The sequence below is a fragment of the Photinus pyralis genome, unplaced genomic scaffold (genome assembly GCF_008802855.1).
Source record: "Photinus pyralis isolate 1611_PpyrPB1 unplaced genomic scaffold, Ppyr1.3 Ppyr1.4_LG10, whole genome shotgun sequence".
Taxonomy (NCBI): Eukaryota; Metazoa; Arthropoda; class Insecta; order Coleoptera; family Lampyridae; genus Photinus; species Photinus pyralis.
The window spans coordinates 12,582,877-12,609,619 of NW_022170250.1; the positions used below are offsets into that span (position 1 = coordinate 12,582,877).

General features: G+C 42.5%; 4 protein-coding genes across 10 annotated transcripts; 3 read left to right on the forward strand and 1 right to left on the reverse strand.

Moving 5' to 3' along the window:
• Positions 1-1,897: 1,897 nt before the first annotated feature.
• Positions 1,898-12,881, forward strand: LOC116161351 (fasciclin-3-like; the record flags this gene model as incomplete). 5 transcript variants are annotated; one of them, XM_031474676.1, is given in 10 exon segments in its annotated part: positions 1,898-2,064; positions 2,115-2,265; positions 2,314-2,445; positions 2,494-2,688; positions 3,580-3,767; positions 3,815-3,956; positions 4,008-4,040; positions 7,764-7,877; positions 8,827-8,848; positions 12,407-12,881. In XM_031474676.1, coding segments are annotated over 10 exon segments (1,487 nt in total), but the record flags the coding sequence as incomplete, so codon positions are not given.
• On the reverse strand, positions 12,822-13,993 carry LOC116161353 (cytochrome c oxidase assembly factor 7 homolog). The gene is made up of 4 exons (XM_031474681.1): positions 13,687-13,993; positions 13,347-13,627; positions 13,050-13,296; positions 12,822-13,005 (listed from the first exon to the last, which is right to left on the reverse strand). Exons 1-4 carry the CDS (start codon positions 13,784-13,786, stop codon positions 12,893-12,895), a joined length of 741 nt encoding a protein of 246 aa, XP_031330541.1. The 5' UTR covers positions 13,787-13,993; the 3' UTR covers positions 12,822-12,892.
• Positions 13,994-15,391: 1,398 nt separating this feature from the next.
• LOC116161677 (inner nuclear membrane protein Man1) lies at positions 15,392-19,998 on the forward strand. Of its 2 annotated transcripts, none has more exons than XM_031475113.1 (8): positions 15,392-15,537; positions 15,619-15,866; positions 15,918-16,556; positions 16,778-16,953; positions 17,162-17,382; positions 18,603-19,053; positions 19,189-19,609; positions 19,662-19,998. In XM_031475113.1, the coding sequence occupies exons 2-8, from the start codon at positions 15,718-15,720 to the stop codon at positions 19,789-19,791; spliced, it is 2,187 nt and encodes a 728-aa protein (XP_031330973.1). In that variant the 5' UTR covers positions 15,392-15,537; positions 15,619-15,717; the 3' UTR covers positions 19,792-19,998. The 2 variants fall into 2 exon arrangements, with proteins under 2 accessions (XP_031330973.1, XP_031330974.1); XM_031475114.1 differs by having other exon boundaries at positions 15,416-15,537; positions 15,605-15,866.
• Positions 19,999-20,261: 263 nt separating this feature from the next.
• Positions 20,262-22,253, forward strand: LOC116162328 (cap-specific mRNA (nucleoside-2'-O-)-methyltransferase 2). 2 transcript variants are annotated; one of them, XM_031475939.1, is made up of 2 exons: positions 20,262-22,008; positions 22,113-22,253. In XM_031475939.1, exons 1-2 carry the CDS (start codon positions 20,304-20,306, stop codon positions 22,139-22,141), a joined length of 1,734 nt encoding a protein of 577 aa, XP_031331799.1. In that variant the 5' UTR covers positions 20,262-20,303; the 3' UTR covers positions 22,142-22,253. The 2 variants fall into 2 exon arrangements, with proteins under 2 accessions (XP_031331799.1, XP_031331798.1); XM_031475938.1 differs by having other exon boundaries at positions 22,099-22,249.
• Positions 22,254-26,743: the final 4,490 nt, after the last annotated feature.

Genomic DNA, 26,743 nt, shown 5'->3' on the forward strand with positions numbered 1-26,743 from the left:
TGCTGGGGGGGTTTTCCATCCCCCCCCCCCCTCCCCCCCTGTACTACGTTCCTACCTAAAACGTTCAGCCCTAGAACTCTCGTGTATGTATCTCTGATAAGAGGAACAATTCTTGACATTCTCTAAAAAATTCATCAAAAACATGGCGATCGTCTTTCATTTTGGGGGAGGGGGGGATTAGTACCGGGGGGTCTGGGGGGTATGGAATACCCCCCAGGAAACGAAAAGTGTGATGACCCTCCTTTGAAAATGTCATCATAGTTTCCAGGACAAGGTAATCGATTCCTTCTGTGTGCTGGGGGGTATTCTATACTCCCCCAGACCGCCTGGTACTACGTCCCTACCCAAAACGTTCAGCCCTAGAACTTTCGTGTGTTCCTTCCAGAAAAGGAAAAATTCTTGACATTCTCTAAAAATTCATCAAAAACATGGCGATCGTCCTTCATTTGGGGGGGGGGGATTGTACCGGGGGGTCTGGGGGGTATGGAATACCCCAGAAACGAAAAGTGTGATGACCCTCTTTTGAAAATGTCATCATAGTTTCCAGGACAAGGTAATCGATTCCTTTTGTGTGCTGGGGGGTATTCTATACCCCCCCAGACCCCCCGATACTACGTCCCTACCCACAAAGTTCAGCCCTAGAACTTTCGTGTATTTATCTTCCAGAAAAGGAAAAATTCTTGACATTCTCTAAAAATTCATCAAAAACATGGCGATCATCCTTCATTTTGGGGGGGATTAGTACCGGGGGGTCTGGGGGGTATGGAATACCTCCCAGGAAACGAAAAGTGTGATGACCCTCTTTTGAAATGCCATCATAGTTTCCAGGACAAGGTAATCGATTCCTTCTGTGTGCTGGGGGGTATTCTATACCCCCCCCAGACCGCCTGGTACTACGTCCCTACCCACAACGTTCAGCCCTAGAACTTTCGTGTGTTTATCTTCCAGAAAAGGAAAAATTCTTGACATTCTCTAAAAATTCATCAAAAACATGGCGATCGATAAAAACATGGGGTGGGTTAGTAGCCGGGGGGTCTGGGGGGTTTCTTCAAGTACTATGTTTTCTTTATTCAATTTTTGTGTGAAAAGAGTTTTTTGATATTTTATATTCTCCTGATACAAATTTGAAATGATTCTATTGTTGTCATAGGAATGTAAAAAGGTAACCGAAGGGGTGTAGGAAATAATTTATTATCCAACGGCTTCTCAAACATTGTTGTATCAGGATCACAAGAACATGTAGGGGTGTGAGGAAATCTAAGAACCTAAGTATTGTTATCCTGATACAAATCTTTTCGAAAATCAATACGTCATAATACCAGAATCTAAGATTTAATTAAAAATAACACTTTCTGACGTTTGGTTCTCCTGATATTGTTTAGAAAAGATTATTATGTGATTTAATGTTGTCTATTTCATACATTCTGTTCTCCTGATTACGGCGGTAGATGGTAGCTGCGGATTAACCGAAATTAATTACCTCCCGCAAACAATTTATCAAAAACGGGCGAAAAGAACAATTCATTGTCCCTCCGAAACATTCATCGGGGAGACATTGAAAAGTTTCATAAGAATAATTAAGTCCCCCCCCCCCCCCGCCACGCACTTGCGGCTAATGAAATTTTTATTAAATCCGGCAGGAAGCCTATAATTTTCTTTGCTTGTTACACACTGACGACCGAAATTACCTGCAATACAAAATCCCTCCCGAATTTGGCGCTTTAATTAAAGGGTAAACTTTGGAGGCTTTACGCGACGTCTCATCCAATTTACGTTCAACAAATTTGAAAAGAAAACTTCGCCCTCGCCGCACCTGTTCTGGGCGCGTCCCCCGATTTAGACGACGGTATCGTGGGGTCGTTTACGATTACGCAACTAACGCGCGCTTTAATTTCAGGATACCTCGCCGTGGAGATCGACGTGCAACCGAAAGAAATCCTCGCACTTCCACATCAGAATGTGTCGTTTATGTGTCGTGTGGCCGATCACCTCCAGTACTGCAGGATGGAGGTGCCCGGTCTCAATGTACTCAACTTGAATCCGAACCAGACGCCCTACAGGGGGGTAAGTATCGAAATGCCGGAGTGACTTTAGCTTGATGCCTCCTCTTTCAGGCGGTCTACTATGGCAGCGGCCTGCACTTGGGGCAGTGCGGTCTGAGTCTCGAGAGCGTAAACGAGGAGAACAACGGCGAGATCAAGTGCACGCTCGGCTTACTCACCGAATCGCAGGAGTCCTCGGCAACGATGCGCCTAATAGTCGCAAGTAAGTCGCGATTTTCTCACGCCGAAGAGTTCTAAATGGAATTTTTAGGGGAGCCCCGACCGCCTCAGCTTGAGATACAAAATTCGGATCGTTACTGGGCGTATAAGGTCGGAGACGTCATTCACGCGACGTGCATAGTCCGTGACGGGCGACCGGCCGCCAACATCTCCTGGTACTTAGGTAAGGGTAAAGACTTCGTCTGGCGATCTGTACCGATCTCGTTTGCAGATGACGAGCTGATACCGAACGGTTTTCTCTCGCCGCCGACGATTATACACGGCAACCGGGGCGATCTGCAGACCGTTTTCCAGAATCTGACGAAGGAGGTGCGCCCGTCGGACAATGGAAAGGCGCTAAAGTGCGTCGCGCATCATCCTGCACTGACCAGCAATAACGTTGTGTATCGACAATTGAATGTGACGTGTAAGTACGCTTTCTGCTCTCCTGATAGTTATTTCTTGTAGCGGCCAGTCGGAGCTTCTTGCACTTTTAGTCTCTTGATTAATTCTTCTTATCACGAGACTGAGATCAGGTTTCTGTAACAATGAATTTATTGGTTCTGCGATCCTGGTACATTAATTTGTTATAAAGACAGTCTTCGTGGGCCTTTAGCCTTCTAAATTACCAAATACTTAAATTATGTAAAATAAATTTTCGTTCTCTGCACCCGATACCAGCTCTTCATTAGTGTGGAATATCTCCAAATCTCTGACGCTCCCTCCAAAATGCTCAGAACCAATTACACGGTCTTAAAACAATTTCCGAAAAAGGGATTTTCTATTTTTTCCGAATTCCGAACTCCTCTCCAGAGCTTCTTGGACTTCTAGACTCCCGGAAGAAACTGAGATGCGGTTTATATAAAATGCTGTGCTCCTAATATATTTGTTTTTTGAGAGTGGGGGAATGGTCTAAATAAGAAATGACATTTGTTTTTTTAATTAGTAAAGACGCAAGAACGGTTTTGTCAACGCGCGTACTACTTCTATGATTTCTGGTGTCCTAATAGAGACAATTTTCAAGCCTGGTTTGATATTCCGTTCTGTTCTCCTAATTCAGTTAGTCTGATTCAAAAGGGACACTACTCCTTGTCTCTTGTCGAGGAAACCTGGCTCAGTTTAGCCACAGTTTTCTAAACTACCAGGAGAACAAAATCGATCTCTGTGCTCTAGAAAAATGTTCCAATGCTTTATTTTCACTTAAATCTCCTAAACTACTATTAGAGGAGGTTTTTGTTTCTTAATACACAGAGAATCGTAAAGAATTCTCTGGCTACCAGGAGAACATAATAGACACTCAAAAAAACTCTTTTTCTAGACGCGCCCATTCCGCAGCTAAATCCAATCGACAAGTTCGGCTACAGTCTCGGCAAAGAAGGCATCATCTCACTGGTGATCGAGGCGAACCCCCGGCCGCACCTCGAGTGGACGATACGCGACCAAACGATCAAGGCGGGCGGTCACGACAGCACCGGCCGCATAATGGCCGAGGAAATACGCGACCTGGTCAGTACCTTCCGCTCGGTTCCGCCTCTGTTCAACTCTGTTTTCAGGGACGGGGCCTGTACGAGGCGGTCCTGATCATCGCCGACATTCAAAAGCACGACACCGAAACGCAGTACATACTCAAGGTCTACAACGACATGGGAAGTCAGGATTACGTCATCTTAATTTCGACCAGTCCCGAGCCGGAAGGTAAGTCGAGGAGTTTTGCGCGTGCGCAATGAACAAAGTGCGTTTTTGCAGGGTTTAAAAAGTTTTTTAGGGAAAGTATTAATTGTAAGTACCCGTCGGCGAGCGCATGTCGGTAGATTTAGTGCATGAAGTTGTTACGATCAAAGCTTTCGAATTTTTGATAATAGAGAAGGTCTTACACCTTCTGTGCTCCTGATGCTACTTTAAAAAGTATTCTCGCTTCATTTTGTGAATGTTTTGTTACAGTGTGGTATCAATTAGAAACTTCCTTGAGGTAGTAGGAGAGTAAAATGCATTAGATGCTGCCCGTTTGATGTCTTGTTTATGTAAACTAAGGGTTCTGTACTCCTGATACTTCTTACATTTAAAGCATTAAATAATTCCTTAGCAGTTAATAAGCTGCTGATCTCCTGTTACTATTCTATATTAGTCGTGGATTTATCACAGCCCTTGGTGGCAGCTGTTAAAGCCAGTACACTCTTCTGTGCTATTCTCCTGGTATTTGTGTTGATTCCCTAAACCCTTATTAGGTGCTCGTTAGATCTATGATTCAATATCATTGACCTAGTCCTAGTGTTTCTGATACTTGTTAATTAAGAGATGGAGGCAAGTGCACTATTAGGGAAACATAAGCAGTTGACATTATTTTGTGACATTTTTCCAGCCTCCTTTCCGTCTTCTGCTGCTGTTCTTGCCTTTCCCAAATTCCTCAAGATTTCATGCTTGCTTTATTCCAGATCTTCACGATTTCACTCCTCCTCCCGTCGCCCCTTTCGTGCCCTTTTAACGACCTTTTTCTTTAATCTTTTTCGACCTCATTTGCGTCCTTCTGTACGCCTCCTTCACTGTCTTTTCCTGATTTCTTCACGATTTTGACCGCATCTTCGCGTCTTGTTTACACTTCTCTTACGTCCGCTTTGCGTATATGATTTTTGTATCTTTTCTTCCTTTTTTCGCGCCCATTTTAAACTTCCTTTACGTGATGCCTTTTGCGTACTTCCTTCTCGCCCCCTTCATCTCGACTAGCGATGCAACAGACCTCTGCTTCCGTTTCGGCAAGTGCGGAAGTTCTGCATATTTTTCACTTCCCTTTCCGCATAGCTTTGGCTTCATCGGCTGCGCCGCTTCGCCTCGTCCTGTTAATTCCCTTTGGAAGTGACGTTTTAATTTCGATAACTGCCGCAGTTTCAGGACGAGGCAAGGCGGCGAAACCGAAGTTGTGTTCCTTATTATATTAAAAAGACTTCAATAGGGACATAGCTTCGGGCGTCGATTCATCCTGTTATTTGCCTACGGAAGTGACGTTTTAGTTTCGACAACTTTGCCAGCGAGAGGCGAGGCGGCGCAACTGTAAAAGGAATACAATTAGGGACATAGCTTCGGCTTCGGCAGCTGGGCCGCCTCGCCTCGCTCTGTAAATTCTCTTAGGAAAGAACGTTTTAGTTTTGAAAACTTTCTCGTAGCAACAGGGCGAGGCGAGGCGGCGTTAGCCGCCGAAGCCGAAGCTATGTCCTTTATTGTACTAAAAAGAATACAATAGGGAACGTAGCTTCGGCTTCGGCGGCTGGGCCGCCTCGCCTCGCCCTGTAAATTCCCTTTGGAAAGAACGTTTTAGTTTTGACAAATTTCCCGCAGCAACAGGGCGAGGCGAGGCGGCGACAGCCGCCGATGGCGAAGCTATGTCCTTTACTGTACTAAAAAGAATACAATAGGGAACATAGCTTCGGCTTCGGAGCCGCCTCGCCTCGCCCTTTTACTATAGCAAAGTGGTTAAAATTAAATTCCAAAGGGAATTAATAGGGCGAGGCGAGGCGGCTGAATCCGAAACGTCCATTAATGTATTAAAAAGAATACAATTGGGGACATAGCTTCGGCTTCGGCGGCCTCGCCTCGCCCTGTAAATTCCCTTCGGAAAGAACGTTTTAGTTTTGACAACTTTCCCGCAGCAACAGGGCGAGGCGAGGCGGCGATAGCCGCCGAAGCCGAAGCTATGTCCTTTATTGTACTAAAAAGAATACAATAGGGAACATAGCTTCGGTTTCGGCGGCTGCGCCGCCTCGCCTCGCCCTTTTACTATAGCAAAGTGGTTAAAATTAAATTCCAAAGGGAATTAATAGGGCGAGGGGAGCCGGCCGAATCCGAAACGTCCATTAAGGGGGCATAGCTTCGGCTTCGGCGGTTGGGCCGCCTCGCCTCGCCCTATAAATTCCCTTTGGAAAGAACGTTTTAGTTTTGACAAATTTCCCGCAGCAACAGGGCGAGGCGAGGCGGCGACAGCCACCGATGCCGAAGCTATGTCCTTTACTGTACTAAAAAGAATACAATAGGGAACATAGCTTCGGCTTCGGCGGCTGCGCCGCCTCGCCTCGCCCTTTTACTATAGCAAAGTGGTTAAAATTAAATTCCAAAGGGAATTAATAGGGCGATAAGATTATTGCGCAGAAGGGAGGGGGTGAAAAACCCCCAGCAAAGAAGATCAAAACTTCCTTTTCTTGAAAATTCTTTTAAAACCATAATGGGTTTGGATCTTCTATTTTCTTCATTTTGTTCTTCTCTTCTGTTTTCTTCACGTCTTCTTTAAGACTCTTTCGTCTACGATTATCTTGCTTCTCCTTTTCATTCTCTTGGTCTTTTCCGTGTTTTTCTCTTGCCTCAGTTTTGCCTTGTGCTTTATTTTTTTGCGTCTTCGTCTTCATCACAATTTTTTTTATTGAACCAACCTCATCTTTCTCCACGTCTTCTTTAACCCTCCTTCACAGATCTGTACCGTATTCTTCTGTGTGTTCTCTTTCATGTTCTTCTTCGCGCGTTTTCTCACTTTTCTGAATATTCTTTCGGTCGTCTTTTTCGCTCCTTCTGCTCTCATTCAACTTTTATCCTCTTCCACACTTCCTTCATTAATTTCGCACGTGATTTTTTTCACGATCTTTCTCTCCTTCCTCACGGTTCCTCCCTCCTTGTTTACTCCCTTGATCTACATAACGTCTTCCCTTTTACCAATGTCTATACATTTTGCCGCCTCTTCGTTTCGTTTTATTCATCTTGACTTTACATTAGTGATGCAACAGAAGTGTTTTAACGGAAGCAGAATCGGACAACGTATTTTTTTGCGACAGCGGAAGTGTAAAATACTATTATAAATCTGGAAGGAATGAAAGTAAACAAAGGCTAACAGGTCGCAATACGTCTGACGGCCTGCTCGACTAACAAACCCCCCACGACTCACGTCACGGACTATCCCGATCGGTCAATCAGAGCCCGCAGCTCACATTGCCATATTTGAAACCTTCCGCTATCAAATAGCGGAATCGGATGCGGAAGCGGAAGTGAAAATATGCAGAACTTCCGGAAGCAAAGATCTGTTGCATTTTATTGAATCCCGTTTTCTATTAGAAAAGCGGTTCGCCAATTTGAAAATGTTCCCTCAGGTAAATTCGCTTGTAAATGCAAGGCCTTGCTACGAATCGGACTACTGGCGTGCACTAATAACCAATCGGAAATCGGCATTTTCGTCACGGCTTTAAACACAATGGAAGCTTTTAGGTCCCAAGAGATCGTGGCAACCGCTCGTGCTTTCCCCAATACTTGCTATCGCCAGACATACTTTCGTTCACGTTCGCTATAAAGCGGTACATGTGGAAATTGTGCTCTCCACCATACCAATCTTCTCACTATGCCTTTAGAACTTTTTTGCACTAGGTCGTCATTTTAAAATCATAAAGTGCATGCATCGGAGAAGGTAGGGGATGCCCGTGTTTGTTGGTCATGCGTCTACCGTTCGCGTTGCTCACGATTTCGTACTTTCAGATTTGGAGATGGGAGTGCTGTCGATTATCGGCATCGTGGTCGCCGTGCTGCTGCTGCTGGTCATCGTCTTCCTGGTGATCTTCGCGCGGGTGACGGGACGCTGGTGCTTCTCAGGTAGGTGTCAAACATAGCGCGCGTATTTATATCTTATCTGTCTGTCTGTGTCTAAATGTTGGCATCGCACGCGTGCGACTCCTTAATAATCGATTGCCTCTTGTTAACAAATAAAAGCTAATTCTTGAAGGCAAGTATGCGGTAAGTTGAGCATGTGTAGATATTGTGCATGACGAACCGTAGTCTGTATAGTAGTTTCGCTTACTCTTATTGTTTTTCGCTTCTCATCCTTGCCTTCCCCTTGAGAATGCAGAAATTAGCTTTTGTTTGTTTGTAGGAGGCGAACGTGTGATTGACTACTCGAGTGGCGCCGGATGCGAGACTAACGACGCTGGAAACGAGGGGCTCGGCGGCGGTGATGGTGTCGACAATCCGCACCATCAGACGTCGCAGGAGTACATTAACGGGAATAACATTGTGATTAAAGACGCCGAAAAAAAGATAGACACTGCGGTTTGAGAGACCTAAAGTTAACGTTTAGATCTATATAGTGAATGTTTTCAAATTCTCTCTGTGTGAATGATGACAAAATAAGGCTGACCAAGTGACGCATCAGACAGTTCTCGTTCCTATCGTTAGATTAGCGATGTCCGTTGCATGTTAGTGTGTTACCGATCTTGCCGACAGCGCAGCTCCAAAATTGCCATAGTTTATATATGGCCGATCGTAAAATCGTTTTAGTTTAAGGTTGCAGGTTAAGTACTTAAAATACTCGACATTCCAGTCCCGTTCGGTGATAAATTATATTTCCGTTTTATTTTTTTAATTCGCTCGTCGTTCGTTGTAGATTTAGTTAAATTAATACTCTCGGCAGCGCCCTCTAAGTTATTATAATTCGAACTTCTTTTATGAAATTAGGCTTTGCAAAAAACGACGTCGGTCGCTGTTATATTATAAAAGTTGTTTTATAAATAAAGAAGTTTATTAATACGTTCGTTTTTACTCGTAGGCTCTCATCGCGCCGGCGAAAGGTGAGTAATCGTCCACGAAACTTGGTCCCAAATAAGATGGTGAGAAGAACCAAAAAGAAGACGTCTAGGAAAAACGACCATTTCTGTAACGAAAGTCATTTCTTGTGGTATGTACAGTGTGTCCTCTTTTGGTTGAGACTGCACAGTATTTCAGATGTTTTTAAAGATAGAGACTTCCGTTTTTTGTGAAACCACTAACAGAATCAATCTAGCCACCTTTGCTTCTGAGATACCTAGTGGTATATCCACTACCCATGTAAGATGAGAACGTAGAATCCCGTGGCGCAGTAAAAAACCACCTTTCCCAGATTTGACCCAAAGTTGGGGAACACCCTGTAAGTCTCAGTGTCAATTCGCATTCTTTTTCCCGATTACATTAATATATCACAACCTATAGACGGATAGAAACTTTGCTTCAAGTAGTTTTAACATTCCTAAAGGAAACGACCTATGAGAATTATTTACATGGAACAGATTTTGTGCTGTATTTATATGAATCGAATCCAAATCAAGGATTTGCGGTGTTTTGGTCCATTGATTGGAGTGTTTCAGTTAATTTCAGTATTACCATTCCTTTGGTTGGATTAAAATTTTGTTTAGCATTCATGGGTGTGTGTGTTTTGTACTTGAGAATGTACCGGTAATTTATTATCTGGTAAAGATGAATTGCAAAGTTAGCATGGACACGTGAGTTTACATCAAGGAACGTTCTCCCAGGGGTAATATCCCCCAGCGCAAATAAATCTTTTGATAATTATAGAAATAGGAACGTTAGATCGTTCTTTTTTTCTGGGAGATATTCCAATACCCCCCAGAGCTTATAAATTTTATGCTAGTTATAGGAAAAGGAACGTTAAATCTTTTTTTTTCTTTGGGGGGGGGGGTGTATTACTCCAGGTGCTACATTCTCCCTCAAAACGTTCAGCGCTAAGGACTCTCGTCATCTAGGAGTGTGATTCACCTTATGATATTTTACATAGAATCCAGTAGCGTAATAAAAAAATATTTTTGGGCCACAGTTTCTGAGATTTGACCCCATATTGGAATTTTTTCAATGCAACACCCTGTATATTTTAACGTAAACTTTTGCGTTTTTTTTTCTTGATTACATTAGTGTATCATAACCTATTTTTTTTTCAATTTTACCCAAGAAAACCTTATTTTTTTACTGTTTTTAAATGGTAGGACATGGATTCATAGAGATTTTGTTTTGTTTACTGTTTTCATGGTAACTAAGACAGCCAATAACAATCAATGACGGTAAAAAATTTGAAAAATATGATATTAAATTGTATACAGAAAATATAGGTTGTGATACATCAATGTAATCAGGAAAAGAATGAAAAAAATTGACGTTAAGATTATACAGGGTGTTGCATTTAAAAATATCCAACTTTGAATCAAATCTCAGAAACAGAAGTCCAAACATTTTTTTAACTACGCCACTGGATCTACGTAAAAATATCTAAAATAGTCAATTTTTACATTTTTCTATCTACATGGGTAGTAACATAACATCCCAAAAGGTCAAACTTTTCGTTTTCACCCTGTATATCTCAAACATAGCTAGATCAATTAATGTTGTGGTACAAAAAGTCACAAAAAAAATGGCACAGAGTCGCGAAAACCGCAAGTTTCTAACTTTAAAAACAGCTGAGATTCACTGTAGTATCAACCAAAATAGGACACACTGTACTGTCAATAGGTTAAAAGGTTTTCTAGAGCCTTCTGGAATCATTCTGTACTTTTCCCAGTGTTAAGTGACCTTAGAAGGCCCTGGGAGCTCAAGCAAAATGTTCCAGCGCTTTATTTCCGTTTATACCTTTGTCTTTTCTGGTCCTTATTTACTGAGTATCTGAGAAAAATGTTTTCCGACTACCAGGCGAGTATAATGGGCTCCTTAACTCTTTATCTACCGGGTTAGCTAAAAAAGTTATCGGGCAAAACCTCAATTTTTTTAATGGAACACCCTGTATACAGGGCGATTCAAAATTGAGTGCAAAGATTTTAAGAGCAATTTACCGGCCAAAAATAAGAAATTTGGTTCATCTAATCGTATGTCCTAACTTGCTTCGTTTTCTAGATACAGGGTGTAAACAGTTTTTTAAAAAATTTTTATTTATTTTATCCCCACCAAAGGAAGGCCCTTATGACGACAAATAAGTCTACCCAAATTTATTTAAATCGGCTGAAAGGATTTTGAATAATTGATCAAAAACGAATTTTTTAAAAAAACACCCTGTATCTAGAAAACGAAGCAAGTTAGGACATACGATTCAAGTGATTCGAAAAATACCGGCGCATTTGAGCGCATGATAGAAGGTACGATGCAATGCAACAGATATTTTAAAAACGTTAAGTCCCCCCTCCCCACATTTTTAAAAATTTGTTGTCTCGGTTGCCATAGATACCGGTACCAACATGCGTTATGGGGGACGCCAACGTTATTATCGGTGGCGCATGTGAGCGCATAACGTGCGCATTAGTTTATAATAATCTAAGTATCCAATCTCTTGAGTGGGGGGGGGGGGCAACTTAACGTATTCGAATATAATCGATGAGCATGTATTTTTCTAAGCTCGAGAGGAATTTTCCAACAGCTCATATTTGCTTAAACTTCTATATCAGGAGAACGTGTTGTGTGTGAGGAGGTGTTTCTGCTTCTAATCCGGTGAGAATTTGTTAGCAAAGTGTCTGACACTTTTTCTGGACACCAGGAGAACATAATCAAGGAGAGGGTATTTTTTTAATCTCAAGATATATGTTCTAGTGCTCCATTTTCAATTAAATTTTTCTATCAGGAGTTTAAAATGTCTGAAGAGGTGTTTCTGCTCCTAATTCACTGAGTATCAGTTAAGAAAATTGTGTAAATTTTCTTTTCTCTGGTTATCAAGAGATCATTTTCTAAGCTTGGGATTTTCTTGAAATCCACAAGGAAGAGTGTTTAAAAAACTCCTGATTTTCATGTGAGCTTTTGTATTAGGAGAGTGCGTTGTGGAAAAGCTCTTTCTTGAAAAGTGTTCACTAGCTCTTTTCAGAGTCTCAAGTGTCTTCTAAAGGCTCCATAGACCCTTTTGAGCACTAGACAAACCGAGAAAATTAGACAAGGTTCTAGAAAGCTCACGCAGTGACCCAAAAAACTCCTGAAAAGGCTCTGGAAAACCTTCAAATGTGGTTGAAAACTCAAGTCATCGCATGTTCTGGGTAGATATTGTTTTTCTCGCCATTGTAGGTCCGATTTAATTAGAAATGACTCCCCTAACCTTGTCTTAGAGCGAATCACTTCAGTTCCAAGAAAATACAGAAGCGCTCTGGAACACATTTAAAAGGTGTCTGTTAGTTTGGACTAGAACAGATTCTTTACACTTAATCAAGGCAGGAAACTCCATTTTCATTTGTGGAAAATCTCACTTTGTAGTTTTATGTATTTTTATGTTTAAGTAGGCAACACATCATACATTTTAGCGTTGGTGAATAAGCTTGTGTACGATGTGTTGCCTAACCATGATTGATCTTAGTTGTCTATGGTATTCTTCATTCAACGCCCTCTGTTTGTAGCAGCGATACCGAAAGTGTCGACGTACGTCCCAAACGCAGTCGCCTCCTACCCAATCTCTCCTTTTCGTTTTTCAAAAAACCGAAGCCGGACGAACTCGAACGACCGCGAAGCGCCGAAACGATCGAGACGAAAGTTCCGCTCGAGGACGACGCGCGATCCGACGAGCCGAAGGAGGGCATCGTGTACGCCGAGCTCGATTTGGTGAACCCGAATCCGAAGCCGCTCGTCAAGAGTTACGACGACAAGACCGAGTACGCGGAAATCGTGTACACGCAAAAGGACGACGCGGCGCCGCCGCCGCAGGACACCAAAGAGGAGGGCAAACCGGCGCCCGGTTCGTAGATGCACAAAATCGAAAGAGAGCTTCATGCACAGACTGATTGACATATTTTTTTATAAAAAAAACCGACGATCTGAATAGAAATGTACATTTTTATTTTGTATATAATCGAAGTCTATATTAATAAATAAAACGAAAAGACGCCCTAATTTTTAATCCCCTGTCCGAATTCTAGCGTTTTCGTCGACTGAATCTCCGCCTGCATCTCCAAGGCGATCTTCCGGTACTTCTCGGCAAGCGCGACGTCCTTGACCACCCCTGCAAATTTTCTACAGTAAGCGCCGCGAGAAAAGTGCACTCACCGTCGCCTTTGCTGTACATTTGGCTCAGATTCGAGCAGCTGTAAATGTGGCCCAAGTTACAGCCGTGCTCCGCGTACTTGAACGCCTCCTCCATGTTCTTCTTCACCTCGTAGGCGTCGTCGCCGACTTTCTCGTGGTGTTTCACCTTGACGTCCGGTTTACGTACGCCCGATATGTACATGCCGGAAAGGTAGTAGCATGCGTTCGCGTTCTTCGCCGCGCACGCTTTCTCCAGCAGCTGCATCCCCTGTGAAGTAGCGTTTAGTCGATCCCGGAAGAGATCCGCTGTTCGCAGACCTTTAAAATGTCAATCGGTATGTCGGACGAATCGTGCTTCGTCACCTTCAACAGACCCTGATGCAGGCACGACTCGGGATGATCCAAATTACAACCCTGCTCGAAGTATCGGTACGCGTCGTGGTAGTTCTGCTTGCAGCCCTTACCGAGCAGGGAGTATGTGGCGTACTTGTAGCAGCTTCTCGGGTACTTGTACTCGTCGCAGTTGGTCTTGTACACTTTCGAAGCTTTCTTGTAGTCTTTGTCGATCGCCTCCAGGTAATCGCCTAGCAAATGGCAGACTGAAAGCAATTCGTACTGACTGAGCGAGTCGATGGGAGTGATTTCGGTGTGACGATACCTTCGGACCTTTTCTCGCTGTAGCATCCGAAACGATATTCGATGCCTAAATTTGTTATAAACTTCTTCACTTCGGCCTCGTCTTTGAAATTTATTGCCATAGCTGCGGTTTTTTAAAAATCTAGGGTTATGTAAGAGGTGTCTACGGTTCCGGCCGGCATAACCACTTGATTTTATAATCCAAAAGGGCGAATTTAGTTTTTAATAATTTTTTGGAAAAATCTTCAATAAATAGTTCTCTTTCCGGTGTAGTATTTTATTACTTATTAATTATTTTGTATTAGATTTATTTATTTGGAGTGGTAGTTCATTATATTCAGTAGTAGGTGTAATGAACTGAACCAAGCGTTGGTTGCTATATACACAATGTTTCGTAAATTATCGATCTTAAAATTCGAGTGTTTATTTCACAAGATTACGAAAGGGGTGTGTTTAAATTAGACGTAAGATAATAAATAACCAATGAAAATTTTGAAACATTTCCAATATTACGTAACTTTATAAATGCCATAGACAAGAATCTGAAAAGTTTTACCCTGTATATACAACCTATGACGATGCACATATTTTTGAGAGTTGGCAACCACGCAATTTTTAGGAGAGGAAAGCAATTTGCGCCATCTAGAAAGCACGAACGGGGGTTACGTTTAGCATTTTGTCTTGAATCGCAGTCATGTACGCGTCGCTCCTGTTGTTATTTTGTGTTATTTAATGCAGGTAGTAATTTTTGCATTTCTTTATATCGTATCTATGTTTTGTATGCCGCATTTTATATTTTTTGTGTGTGTTTCAATCCTTGTTTTTGAATTCACTTGGTTTACCCGCAATGCAAAATGACATGTTTAATACTGTTATCCTTTTGTTTGTAATCGTTTACGTTTTTGGTGTAATGCTTGCTTAATTTATGTTTATTGATGTTGATTACTTGGTCTTGTCCCTGAAGTAACATTCATAGTAGTTTTGATCATTTTATTTTAATATGTGGAAATTACCGATTCGTTTAATGTAGGTACTGACTTGTTGTTTGTTACTAACAATTTTCTCGGTGAATGAAGCAGTCACGGGGGTGGTAAAAACTGTAGTCTTCGACATTCAACTGAAGGCTCGAAACCCCGAAACCAGGGACGGGTTAGCTATCTTGCCGGAGCTGGATTATGCTAATCAAAGTTCTTCAGTTTAGAATCTATGTGCGATAAATGAGTTACGATTCGTAATTTCCACATATTTTGTTTTTAGTTAAATTTGCCTACAAGGCCATGTAATTTTCCATCTTGCTTTTAACAAAAGGACTTTATTGAACCAAAGATGAGGCACATCTTGTGTATTTCACCCTTTCTTAGAATCTTGGTACCAATGATGCCGGGCTTTTCTCTTTATAGGTTACTGGCAGCACCATGCATGCTTCTTTCAGAACCTACTTCGCGTTTGCCTGACCTTTAACTCCCCCTTTAGCTACTTTAGACTTGTTTAGAGAAGATTTAAGCTAGTGTGTTTGTACGTATGCGTATGAGTCGTTATTTCTTCTACGCATTTTCATAAAAATTCATAATTGCGGGTACCGTTTTCATTTGTGGGATGGTTCTCGAGATGAGGGAGAAGCCACCATGAGCAGGATCTGCGAGGAAGAGTCGTTTTCCCTGGCTGGGAAAAAAGCAAAATGGCGGTGACGCTGTTTGGTAGTAGCTGAACGCAACCAATCGCCAAAGAAGTAGAATTTGTGTAGTAATTTTTACGCTGTGCGGTTGGTACCAGGATTAAGTAACGTCACTTCTATTTATGGCGCCTTCGGGACGCTTTTTCCTGAAGAATTTTGTGGCGTTGAAATAGCAACAAAAGTAATAAATAAATAAAAGTAAGTGTAACACAAATGATCCTTATTCTTCTTTAATTGTGATCGAAACTCGCTTATTTAGTTAAAGATTTCCAATTCTAGGGCATCGTGCGAAAGCGGTTTGCCGCCTTCTTTCCCCCAGCAAATGCTAGTAGCCAGCCTAATATTCCAGCGCAAACCTTTCCTTTAAACCAAACCAAAATGGTTGACATCGAAAGTCTTTCCGATGAACAACTTCGTACCAAGCTCATCGAGCACGGTTTCCCGATTATGCCCATAACCGGTACGACTCGCAAGTTGATGCGGAAGAAGCTGAGGATTCTGATCGAGAGCAAAAATGACGGGCGAAGGTAAGCGTGAGATGCTCGGGACAAGGGGCCTAATCTCGGGTGCTTTTGCAGGTCATTGGGACGTTACTCGTCCGAAGAAGAGAGCGACGGCGACGTAAGCAGCACGAAGCGTTCGACACGACGTGCAACGATGGGCGCACCATCCGTTCGCTCGGTGAAACAGACCGAGCCGGAGGTTCGCAAGTCGACCACGCACACCACCACCACGACCACGAAACGTGTGCAGAAGACGTTCCAGGACGAATTCGATACGGGATCCGATTCGGAACCGGAAGTGATCGAGGTCGACACCTCGTTCTCGCCGATGTCCCAAATGAACTTTCAGCAGTCGACGACGAAATACTCGCGACCGCAGACCGTCACCTCCAGCTCGCACTTCTCCAACAGTTACTCGCCTTCTTTAGCCGACAGGCCGGTCTTGTCGAGCCGCTTCACCTCGCCGACCAGCGACGGCGCGCTCGACCGTCTCAATCAGATACGTTCCCGTCTAAGTTTGAGCGCGACCAGCTACGAGCAGCCGCCCGCCGCCGCCGAGGACGAAAAGGCCGAGACGCCGTTCTTGAGCAATTTCACCAAGCGACTGTCGCAGTTGTCGACCGTGCCCAAGCCGGAGTACGACTATAAAAATGACATTATCAAGGAGCACGATACGAACGGGGCCAGCGCGTACATCCGCAGCTTGCAGGGAAGGTGGGTAGATGTCAGCATTATATTTTATTTTAATTTTAAGAGGGTAGCTGTGATTGGTTAGATCCAAAGTCAGTATTACACTGAAAAATCAAACAAGTGACGAATTTTGATTTAGTAATTTCAGTTGGCAACTAAACTGTCAATCCTGGCCTGAAATCAAACAGCGCCACCTACTACCTTTCTATTGAACCTTTAAGGTCTAATGAATCTCTTCGTTTCAGACAGTCGCGCTATCGTGACGTCAATCCTTCCTACTACTCTTCGTCGAACGCGGGCGGTCAAAGAAATAATCTAATCTCAGTCGTTCTTCTCGCCGTGTTTTGTTTGTTTTTTGTTTGTGTTGCCGTTATGTATTATGGCATGCGTAATGATGGTGGTGTCGCCGTCGAACGACCCGGTAAGCTTTAGAGTCTCATTTTTGTGTAATTTGATCGTCAATAATTGTAGTTTTGTATTTCCGTTTATTAATAATCAATAAATATTTTGGAATTGACTCTCTCGCGTCTTTTATTTTACCTTTCAGTGTACTCCTCGCAGCCGAAATATTTATTGCTTATTAAGTTTTGTGTGTTTACGTTTCTAAAAGAAGTTTTTGGTCCTTGTAGGTTATTTTATACCGCGTTGCGGCGAAGGGGGCCCGGACGCCAAGCCCGGCCTCAATTGCATAAACGATTCGGATATCGACGACGCCGTCAATTTAATGCGCTTCATCAAGCCGGAACTGGTTAAGCGGGCCGTGAGTTATGGTTGTAAAGATGCAGTTGTTAAACCGTACCTAACCGAGGCCGAGGTGATCAATTTGCGGCATACCGTTGACGAGAATGACGTACGTATCCTCCCCTTTCGGAAGCTAGTCGGTGCACATAAAAATTCCTACTCAGTTTGTTCCCAAATTTTGGAGGCAGACACACCCCCCACAATATGGGGCTTAAATTCTGAATTTCTGTTTTTACATTTTGGCCTCCACATTCTGCAAAATTTATTGAACTTTCCATACTAGGAGGTGCGAGAATTATTTAAGTCGTCTTAAGTGTCCAGTTGTATCTTCCGGTCTACTGTACCAATCAAAATGTTGTTGAAGGGGCATTACGCAACTCAAAAGGCATACAACAAAATACCAAAGTGTTTCCTCCCAGTCATCTGGTTTCACAGAACCGGATTACAAGTTGAATAAAGTCTTTTTTGGAGGGGGGGAGGGGGTACCGATCGGGGACAGTTACGAAATTACAATACATTACAATTTATATTTGGCAATCTCTCTCTTCACACCAATATCGACAAGCTAAAGGTGTAAGGGTAGAAATACTGGTTTGAAACATTGGTCGTTTGCCATCAACTGATGATGTTGATTGAGGAGCTTTGGTATACATTGTGGACATTGGGACCTTAAGTGGCCAGGTTTGCCACACCTAAAGCAGATCATTTTGTTGTTGACGCTTTGTAACTGGCTATACACCTAACCTTTACAGCACTTAAAAACTTTAATATGACAATGTTCAATTTGACCCATGGCTAGCTCAATAATAAATTTAATACCAGAACAACTTCACCAAATATTTTACGCTCCCTATAAAACAAACAAAAACCCCCGACCCATCTCACAAGCCGATAACAAAAATCGCAATTGAGTTTTGAAGTTCCCTTCGTGCAAGTTCTTAAAATATAAGTACACATGCGACACCTGAAAGTCACATTCTCCATCTCCAATTGGTAATCTTACCTGCCGCGGAGTCTGGGTGAGGTCTTGCCTTAGGCAAGATTGAGGGGAGGGAGTGAAATTCAATTCAAAACGTTAAATCTAAATTCAATTCAAAGTTGCCCTCTCACTATCAAAAGAATAGCTCTAGGGACTTTGATTACAAGAAAGGAAAATTGAGCTATTGAAAACCTTCCAGGATATGTACTCAGTTTCTTCTTTTTTAATTTGCATTTCATCACAAGTAATTTGAATCGTTAGGGGGAGAGACTAGGAATGGTCAAAGTTGGGCATTGACTAGCTTCGTTTAGCGTTTTCTTGACAAATTTGTATTTTACCCGCACTTTCAGTACCCCTCCCTCGCGAAACAAATGGAAAATATGGAAGTGCTCGCTTTCCGAAACGCGGAATGGGGCATCTCGATGGTGCGCACGGACGCGGGCAACGACCTTTCCGAGGAGCACGTTTTCGAAGACATGGACTCCGTGGCGGTGTACAAGAGGACCCACACCGTCGGACTCGCCGTGCTGAATCCGGACCTGCCGCTGCGTTGCCGCGTTTATAACAAATTCTGCGCCCTCTTCAATTCGGCCCTCGTACTCTTCGGCACGTTTCTCACGTTGTACCTGCTCAACGCGGGCTATAAATACGCGAGACAGTACCACAAACAGACTAAGGACGAGGTATACGACATGGTTCGGCGTATCGTCGACGTGCTGGAATCGAACGGCGACGGCGGCGAGGACTTCTTGGTCATCAATCACGTCCGCGACATGATCTTACCGATCAAAAATCGCAAATGTAGGTTTCTCTCTTTTTGATACTTGTACTGCCCTCTACAATCGTTACAATTAAACGCAAAATGTAGAACTAGAGGGCAGCACAAGTATCAAAAAGTGGACGTATCAACTTTCCGTCTAAACCTCCCGCTTTTAGCAATGGAAAAGATCTGGAAGCAGGCGGTCAAGTTCATCAACGAGAACGAATCCCGCGTCCGTACCGAGGTGCAGGTCGTACAGGGGGAGCCGTTCGAGGTCTGGCGCTGGCTGGGCAATCCGAACCTGAACCTGAGCGCGTCGCCGCGCTCGAAAACCTGGCAGGGACAGGCCTTCGAGACGCAGGTCGGCTCCGTTAACAGTCTACCGTGCTCGCCGACACCGTGCCTCAAGGTGCGCGGGATGATGGACGACAGCAACGATCGTAATTCGCAGCTGATCCGCGAGGCGGTCCTCGCCAAGTGCGCCCATCAGTGCCGCATCCTCCACTGCGGCGTCGACAGCGTCTCCAAGTGCGTCTACTTAAAGTGCGCCGATCAGAACGACGCGGCGATCGCCTACCGAAACCTACACGGATGGTGGTACGTTACACTAACCCCCTCCCAATTTCTCCTTTCAGTCGAACTTTCGTAGGTATTCTGGACATCTCGTGACCGTAAAGTACTTGCGGCTCGAGAGGTACATGCAAAGATTTCCCGATGCGATGGTAAGCGGCCCCCCGTTTCTCAAGTCGCTCTCGCCGTCGACCGACTGGTCAAGCTAAACTGAACGCACTGTATAAACACGTTTATTTATTTTTTAAGATGTTGACTTCAAATTGGACATAGGCGTACTTTATTGTAAATTTTCATACGTTAGAGTTTTAGAGTAGTCCGAAGGTGGTGTAAGTTGCATTACGAGAATTCGCAGTTTAGTTATTTATAATGTTTTTTCCATTTGTTTGTAGTAAATGTAAACGATAACAAATTTATATCTTAAGGACTTTTCAAATAAACTAATTTTATTTTGTCATTCTGTAAAACTAACAATTAGGGAGATTTTTGCCCTAAGACCATAGCTATGGCTTTCTTTAGTATTTATGGTTACAATCTACGCATGCGCACATCTGATTTTTACACTGAAGAAATCAACTACCCTTTCCCGAAAATTACCATGACATTTATCATAAAATGATGTATGAATATTGCCATGACAAAAGATAGGGCATCTAACCACAACCATTATTGTATAACGTAACCTCAAATTATTTTGTTGTAATTTTAAAATTTTTGAATTATGTTGCAGGTGGAAAATGTGGATCACTATTTTAATAAGAAATTCTCATTTCGGCCCAACAGCAAGTGGTCATTACCGAGGGAAGCGTACAAGCATCCACCCGAACCCATCGAATCTTTACGGGACATGAAAGTCAGCCTAAACGCCTGCAAAGGACAGCTGAACCGATTCGCGTTAACGGAATGGTCGAATCACACAAAATTCACCGACCCCTCGAGTTCGATCATCGAAACGATATCGAGCACGTGCAAAGTGGAGCTTCTCACGCAGGCCTGGTGTAAGTTCTACGAGTGCCTGTACAATTATCCGATCGTTTCGCGTACGTCGATCGAAACTCGAACACTCAACAGTCTGCATCTGTGCGAGGCACCCGGCGCGTTTATCAGCGCCCTGAATTACTTTCTCTACGCGAAGCATCCGTGGATCAAGTGGCGATGGAGGGCGTCCACCCTAAATCCGTACTACGAGGGCAACAGTCTGGACGAGATGATCTACGACGACCGTCTAATTCGACGGACCCTGCCGAACTGGGAGTTCGGTCCGGACTTGACCGGCGACCTGCGAACGCTCCACAACCACGAGAGCGTGGTGGCGAGCTGCGAGGGGATTATGCTCGTTACGGCCGACGGCAGCACCGACTGTAGCGGGGATCCGGGCGAGCAGGAGCGGCACGTTCACTTCTTGCACTACTGCGAGGTGATGACCGCCCTGAAGGTGCTCGGCGTGCACGGTAACTTTGTGCTGAAGCTCTTCACGATGTTCGAACACGAAACGGTGTCCCTCATGTTTTTGCTCAACTGCCTGTTTTTAGGGGTGCACGTTTTTAAACCGTGCGCGTCGAAGAGCGGGAACTCGGAGGTGTACGTCGTATGTCTGGATTATCGGGGATACGATACCGTACCCGAGGTTCTTCGGAAGACTCTCATGCTGCCGTACGGCGACGGACACGGCGAAAGCGTCATGTTTCCCCTCGACGCCGTCAGTTGCGACTTTGTCCGCCAGGTGGAGGACTGCGCACGTTTATTCATGAACTGGCAGCGCGACCACATCAATTCGAACGTCGAAATGTTCCGTACCGAGGACGAGGACGTCCTGTGCCAAATTCGCAATCGGAAGGAATCCGTGGCCGGTGGCTACGTCCGCAAATTTCGAATACCGAAGGGAATTAACAAGCGAAGACGATTGATGAGAAGCGGCGCAAGTCGGTTCGTGCACGAGGAGGAGCCGTGCAGTGTGGCGCTTCCAGAGTTGACGATTAAGACAGGACGTGCGGTTTCGGTCGTTTATAAGTCAGAATTTGGACACGTCACTCCGAAGATCGGCGGGGACGACTTAATTTTTGCCGCGATCAAGTCGAACCTGCCGGATACGTATGCGAGCATTACAGGTGCTTGTTTTTCACCTGACGATCCGCAACACGTGATGCAACGTGAGTTTCTTTCGTTGGTTAGGAAATGCTTGGATTGCTCGTGCGACATCGTGATTTACGGGGTGGCACTACTGACGCGGTTTTTAGTAGGGGTGGTGTACATTTTGGCGTCCGGGTTCGAATCGTTTGTGACATACGAGAGTGGCGCGATTTTATTTAGTAAACGACGTGACAGTATCGACAGAATTAAGGGGTGCTTCGATGAGATTAGTCAAGTTTACGCCAGCCTAAAAGGGGACAAATTTCCAGTGGACATTCTAGAAGTTGTGGATAAAGGTATTTTGAAAAGGGGCCATTTTTACAAAGCCATTTCTGAGTATAATAAAGGGCTGTGTAGATGACGCATCTTTTCCTTCATTCTTTTAGATTTTTGCTTGCAGACTCGCAGATTTCTGATCTTCGAGTATGATGTGTTGCCTACCAACAGGCTACAAACTCATCGGGTGCCCTAATTTTAGCTATTTCCTTGAATCTAAGATTATGCAAATACGACTAAGTACATGAAGGACACCATTACAAGGTAAGTGTAACGGGACTATTCCTCTGCACTGCCGAAATGTAGCAAAATAAAGATAAAAATAAGTCGTTTTTTAATTTGAAAACTATCTGACATCTAACGTTTGTTTAATGAACCCGATCTTTTGACATCTGTCAGAAGTTTCAACAACTAATATAATTGGTACGTTGTGAGTCTGGCTTAATAACGCCAGATGTCAGGACGATATTTATTAACTAATAAACCGTAATTTATATTCAAAGGAATAAACAAAGGTTACATATCGTTTGATGTCCCGGATCTGGTCGTTTTGGATTCTAAAGGCCAAAATAAACAAACCGGACCAGCGGCAGAGGTCTGATAAAAGGAACTCGAGCCCCTAAATAGCCTGGTTTATAGGCAACACATCACACCCAATGATCGGAAATCTAATTTTCTACTGTTATTGGTAATTTCAAGCACGGGATTTGATAGAACATTCGACACTGGTACGATTTACAATTTTTATTCGAAGTTCGCACAAACAACACATTTTTTCACGCTTACAAACAATAGATATAACACTTTCGACCCATTTCACTACCGTTTTTATATCCGTAGTGATTCAACTCGAGGCACAGTCATTTAAAAAATAGCTTCGCACCATCAGCAGCTGCTGCAAACATGGAATCGCTTCGACTGTAACGTTTTTGAATTGCTTTTGAATGGATCTTCTGCAAGTTCTCCACCGTGTCCTCCTGTTTTGATTACAAGGCGTTTCCCCTTTCAGTTTGTGTTGTCGGAATGCAATGCTAACTATTCTCATACATCGAGAACTACCCGTCTTCCGATCGGACGACCCAGAGCGATCAGTCCCATTATTCACAGTTGCCGAATCTGTGCCACTTCCCTGACACTCCCAGTTGCCAGTTCCCGAATTTAAACCTGTAAGAGCGAAAGGAGCGATAATAAAGTTCAATTTTGATTTAAAAAAAATAAACATTTGTACATTTGAGGTTAATTCTTAATATATCTATGGTTAATTCCAGATAGCTCTGACATCTAACGCTGGTTAAATGAAGTAAAATACAAAAAGTGTGGCGCTATCTTTGGTAAATAGGTAATGGTAATAATAAAGTATTCTGCATATATCGATAAAATATTAGTCTTCAATAATAATGATAGATGTCAGCACACAGCTTTTTCCTTCATAGATATATAAATACATAGATACAGCCATACCCCAACATAGTTCAAAAGGACGTACCATCTATTACCATCACTTTCGGCACATTAATTACGTATAGCGCTATCCTTTATAGAGGTACCCTGAGCATGGAAGACAAGATTCGCATTATTTATTATAACTGTCAATCAAATTGTTAGCACAAATCACACAGAAAATTATCAGATTTGAGACTTTACAACATAAATAAACCGCCTTTTTATTTATTTAAATCGCATAGCAGCAAGAAATGTTACATTTAAAATGGAAGATGTTACTTATAAAGCTGGCAAATGAAGAATTTGAAAAAATTACAGCTGACAACTGGAAGAAAGTGTGTGAACATGTGGAAAGTGATTAATTTAAAAGAGAAGTTATATTGGTTGATGTTTCTGAACTTTATAATACCTAAGTGTTAATAATGACAGTGATGATTCGAATTTGTCAATTTCATCTGACGATGATTCGGATTGTGAGCTTTTACAAACGTAATGAATGTTCACTAAATGAGTATTATCACCAATTGGATATCATTGTTAAGGTGTTGTATTTATTTTAAATAAATGTACACGTGTAGCTTACTTACTACAATTAGCACTATAATTTCAAAAAGAAACCCCACCGAATGGACATATGCCGAAAGGTAGGCAAGACGCGTAGCGACCAAAATTTGATATTGCACGCACACACAGTCTAAAAACTCGTTTTCCTAAGAATATTGGACGGATCCTTCTTTGTGATCATGATACAAACGCACTGCATCAACATCATATAGGCCAAAATAATAATTGGAAACGAATTCACTTCCTGTCGCAACAATTTCCTTTACCATTACGCCTAAAACCATGCAATTAAAATTAAAATGTTGAACATAAACTTTACTTACTTACGGTTTTTTTGATATTCTGCAAGCCAGCAATGAATTCAATGCAGCACATCATGCCAAACAGGGTAAACATTATCCCAAATTTGAATGGCGTAGTTCGATGTAATAAAACTATTTCAGGAATAACAATTATGGACGCGTCTATCATTATGGCAAGCACTAATGTTATTCGTATTCAATTGATAACGCAATAATTACATAATATTTAGTGAAAAAACCGCCCATCATGTTTAGGGCGAATATTTTTAGTTAGATTGGATTTCGCGCTATCGTGAAATGTGTCAACTGTCACATGACTTATGGGACGCGCTAAGTTTGTTTTAAGCGTCCGATTCGCGTACGACATAGTGGTTAATGCAATAAAAAGAGATAGAACATGTTTCATCTTGGTTAGAAAGTAATGGAGAGATGTACAAATTTCTTTGATATGTTTTTTAAAAACCGAGGTACGTTTGTTAAGGATGGCTGTATCTAGGTATTTATATATCTATGTTTTCCTTTGATAATTTAATTATTCGCAAAGCTATAAACACTTTGGGTTTTGTGCCATCCCCCTAACAAAGGAGTCACAAAAACAACACTTCGTTCCTGTATTACAGCCCGATTATTATGTCATAAGGTATTTGGGTTGTCATGGAAAAGGCTGGATGAACGGGCGATCATTCTTTCAGATTTTATGAGGATTTTGAAAATGTATCTGTTCGCAAAACACAAGCTAAATTTCCATACGAGCATGCCGCTATAAATAAGAATTTGAAGTGGATATTCGTAGCAAGGACATTGGAGGGTAAAGTTTCATGCGAGTTAGGTTAGATCTTGTGAGTGAAAGTTAATTTCCCTGATGGTGAGGTTAGAGATTTCTTGTAAGTGAGGTTGGATGGCAAAATTTTCCTGTGGATCACCTCCTTGCACATTATATTCTCCTAATGCAAAATTTCTGAGCTAACCTAACTATCACCCTAACCTAACCTCGCTAATATTTTATCCTAACCTACAACCTCCTCGCATATTATGTTCTCCTGATACAAGATTTCTGAGCTAACCTAACTACCACTCTAACCTAATCTCACTAAAATTTTACTCTAACCGTCAATCACCTCCTCGCACATTATATTCTCCTGATACAGAATTGGCAAATTTTTAAATCGAATGAAAGCTTTGAAATAATTGACAGAGCTAGAAAAAGACCTCTTCGTATATTATGTTCTCCTAGTAGCACGACACCTTTTGCATTTGTTTGTCGACAAAGTAACAGGTGGGTATTAGGAAAGGAAACACCTCCTCGCACTCATATGATCCTGATACAGAATTGGCAAATTTTTAAATCGAATGAAAGCTTTGAAATAATTCTGACAGAGCTAGAAAAAGACCTCTTCGTATATTATGTTCTCCTAGTAGCACGACACCTTTTGCATTTGTTTGTCGACAAGTAACAGGTGGGTATTAGGAAAGAAACACCTCCTCGCACTCATATGATCCTGATACAGAATTGGCAAATTTTTAAATCGAATGAAAGCTTTGAAATAATTCTGACAGAGCTAGAAAAAGACCTCTTCGTATATTATGTTCTCCTAGTAGCACGACACCTTTTGCATTTGTTTGTCGACAAGTAACAGGTGGGTATTAGCAAAGGAAACACCTCCTCGCACTCATATGATCCTGATACAGAATTGGCAAATTTTTAAGTCAAATGAAAGCTTTGAAATAATTCTGACAGAGCTAGAAAAATACCTCTTCGTATATTATGTTCTCCTAGTAGCACGACACCTCTTGCATTTGTTTGTGGACAAGTAACAGGTGAGTATTAGGAAAGGAAATACCTCCTCGCACTCATATGATCCTGATACAGAAATGACAAATTTTTAAATCGAATGAAAGCTTTGAAATAATTCTGACAGAGCTAGAAAAAGACCTCTTCGTCTATTATGTTCTCCTAGTAGCACGACACCTTTTGCATAAGTTTGCCGACAAGTAACAGGTGTAGTATTAGAAAGGAAACACCTCCTCGAATTGGCAAATTTTTAAATCGAATGAAAGCTTTGAAATAACTCTGACAGAGCTAGAAAAAGACTTCTTCGTATATTATGTTCTCCTAGTAGCACGACACATTTTGCATTAGTTTTTCGACAAGTAACAGGTGTAGTATTAGGAAAGGAAACACCTCCTCGCACTCATATGATCCTGATACAGAATTGGCAAATTTTTAAATCGAATGAAAGCTTTGAAAGCTTTGAAATAATTCTGACAGAGCTAGAAAAAGACCTCTTCGTATATTATGTTCTCCTAGTAGCACGACACCTTTTGCATTAGTTTGTCGACGAGTAACAGGTGGGTATTAGGAAAGGAAGCACCTCCTCGCACTCATATGATCCTGATAAAGAATTGGCAAATCGAATGAAAGCTTTGAAATAATTCTGACAGAGCT

What these genes read in the sequence shown, in the direction of transcription:
- LOC116161353 (XM_031474681.1), bottom strand. Translation starts at nt 13,786, where the DNA reads ATGGCAATAAATTTCAAAGACGAGGCCGAAGTGAAGAAGTTTATAACA. An exon ending in TACCGATTGACATTTTAAAG is followed by an intron (nt 13,297 to 13,346) that starts GTCTGCGAACAG and finishes GCTACTTCACAG; the next exon opens with GGGATGCAGCTGCTGGAGAA. An exon ending in AATGTACAGCAAAGGCGACG is followed by an intron (nt 13,006 to 13,049) that starts GTGAGTGCACTT and finishes GAAAATTTGCAG; the next exon opens with GGGTGGTCAAGGACGTCGCG.
- LOC116161677 (XM_031475113.1), top strand. Translation starts at nt 15,718, where the DNA reads ATGGTTGACATCGAAAGTCTTTCCGATGAACAACTTCGTACCAAGCTC. An exon ending in ATCCGCAGCTTGCAGGGAAG is followed by an intron (nt 16,557 to 16,777) that starts GTGGGTAGATGT and finishes TCTTCGTTTCAG; the next exon opens with ACAGTCGCGCTATCGTGACG. An exon ending in ATACCGTTGACGAGAATGAC is followed by an intron (nt 17,383 to 18,602) that starts GTACGTATCCTC and finishes CCGCACTTTCAG; the next exon opens with TACCCCTCCCTCGCGAAACA.
- LOC116162328 (XM_031475938.1), top strand. Translation starts at nt 20,304, where the DNA reads ATGTTGCAGGTGGAAAATGTGGATCACTATTTTAATAAGAAATTCTCA. An exon ending in TCTAGAAGTTGTGGATAAAG is followed by an intron (nt 22,009 to 22,098) that starts GTATTTTGAAAA and finishes TCATTCTTTTAG; the next exon opens with ATTTTTGCTTGCAGACTCGC.